Below are 2,135 nucleotides of genomic sequence, written 5' to 3'. Positions count from 1 at the left end.
ATATTAAGCAGACTGTTCTTATCTCCACCCCCATCTTGCTTACACTTTTTGGTCTTTTTGTGTATTATTTCAGGTTCCAAGAAAACAGATATATCGCTTTGTTGATGTATCAATCTCCTTGGAGCAACCTACTTGATTTCACAGGCATATAAGTAACAATGTTTGGAGAAGACAATAAATGGCCTAAATACAAGCCATAACGCAAAAGTTTAAGTTATACTCTTCTTTTTACAGCTGAAATAGACAAATAGATTTTGTCAGTAGTTTTTTATTTCTTCTCGAAAAAGGTGTAAGTGATTTATACAGACGCCATGGCTGGATTTCCCAATGTGGTGCTCGTGCTTTGCTCGATCCTCATCATAGCGTCAAGCGATTCTTCGACTATCCTCAAGTCAACACTAGGAGTTTCGATGTCTACTTTCACCTCCCAGGGCGATACTTCCATCGAGTACTCCGACATAAGTTTTGGAAGTACTTCTTCAGGGAGGTACTCGACTCCGCGAAAACAAGACGTGACAGCGACTACGCTATCCTCGAATCCAACACAAAGGGGAGAAAAGAAGGAGTCGGGAACTGGAAAAATCAATCTAGACGACACTAATCTACAAGGCGGTATTCCAGTTTTCCCAGTGACTATCTCAAAGCGGCCATCGGAAGAGGACGTTTCAGAAAGACGACTGAAACTTCCACAAACTGGTGGGAGCACAACCGGCACCACGCAACGGGTGAGTTGTAATTTGTACGGTTAAACCGGGTGCCCATTGTGGATGGGATCGGATCGGGTCGGGTCGGGTCGATCACCTGACTTGTCGCCTTAAAACAAACTTGTTTTTTGAGCAGTGAGTTGGTCGATCGGCGTGTGCCTCAATAGCCGCTTTGCGCCCTCAATCTGGCTAGCAAACCGACCCGACCCGACCCGATCGTGCCAATGGGCACCCAGCATTAGGTCCTTTTCTGTCGCACACAGGAGAGCCAAGTTTGATTCCCGAGAGGGGAGAAATGTTTATCGAGTACATTGTATCTCGGTCTTTTAGTTAAGATATTGTACATATCTCTCTCAGACCGGGTTGGCCCTGACAGGCAGGTTCAGAAGCAAACCTCCTAAATCATTTTTGACATCTGTCAGTGGGGGTGTAAAAAAAAACCCACTTGCATTAAAAAATGCTTCGGGGCCAAGAGGTCATCCTAGAATAATATAATAATTTTAATATTCAATCAGCGCTAATTTCTTACAGAATCAGAAACAATACTCCCCTCCTCCATTTTGTCAGCGGTGCTCCCAGGAGACTTTACTCACGATGATATTACGGTCTTGCCTAACCTTGCAGCTTATTTGAATGTATCGTGATGGTTGGCTGGCGCTCAGATGTAGTTTATACTCCTTCTTTTCTATCAAACATCTATATCGCCATTATCTCTCGTCCTCCTCTTCTTTTTATGTTACTCTGTTCTAACACATCTTATCTTCGTCGTTTATATGACTCAATGTGTTACAAGTGCCGTTAAACTCTTACTAAAACTACTAAATTTAAAAGCGTTGGTGTTCATGTGAAACGATAAGCCGCACGTTTGAAATGCTGTATGTGCACGGCTATTCTAATAAAACCATGCAGAGGTATGGCTTCGCGAGTTATTTACTCGTATTACTTTTACTTCATTTTTGTTTTGTTTTTGTTTTTTTATTTTGATATCCAAGTCTGCTTGCATTAACCGACTTATGTTACCTCTCTTTGCGTAGCTCAGAAGAATAAGGGGTTATAAACAGTACACATTAAATTCTTGCGAATCCAAAGAGGGCTTCATTATTTTAAAAAACCAAATGTTACATAATATCTATGCCTTTCCAAACTCAAGAGAGACACAAGCACCTCCCCCCCTCCCCAAGCTAGGCTTGATGATACATAATTTATCTTATTTGGTCCGAAGGGGACGCACTCATAAATGTTATTCTAGATGATAACGCCGCGTAGCTTTTCGACTTTGACTCCTCCAAGTTGTGGAGAAAAGGATTTCGAAAAATAAAACGTTGTGTGGGATCATGTGCAACAGTTTTATATCTTACATCAGCAACCGACCTGCGCCTGTGGTGTAGCGATTATAGGCACTTCTCTCTCTCTCTCTCTCTCTCTCTCTCT

General features: G+C 42.2%; 1 protein-coding gene across 1 annotated transcript in view; it reads left to right on the top strand.

The window, feature by feature from the left end:
- Positions 1–120: 120 nt before the first annotated feature.
- Positions 121–2,135, top strand: part of LOC101860204 — a gene marked incomplete at its 3' end in the record, with an annotated part of 18,954 nt that continues 16,939 nt past the window's right edge. Inside the window, 1 exon segment of the mRNA XM_013088829.1 lies at positions 121–565. Coding sequence (XP_012944283.1) covers positions 312–565 — 254 coding nt within the window.

The sequence above is a fragment of the Aplysia californica genome, unplaced genomic scaffold (genome assembly GCF_000002075.1).
Source record: "Aplysia californica isolate F4 #8 unplaced genomic scaffold, AplCal3.0 scaffold00818, whole genome shotgun sequence".
NCBI lineage: Eukaryota > Metazoa > Mollusca > Gastropoda > Aplysiida > Aplysiidae > Aplysia > Aplysia californica.
The sequence above is the reverse complement of the archived record's forward strand: the minus strand, read 5'-3'. Positions and strand labels throughout refer to the sequence as shown.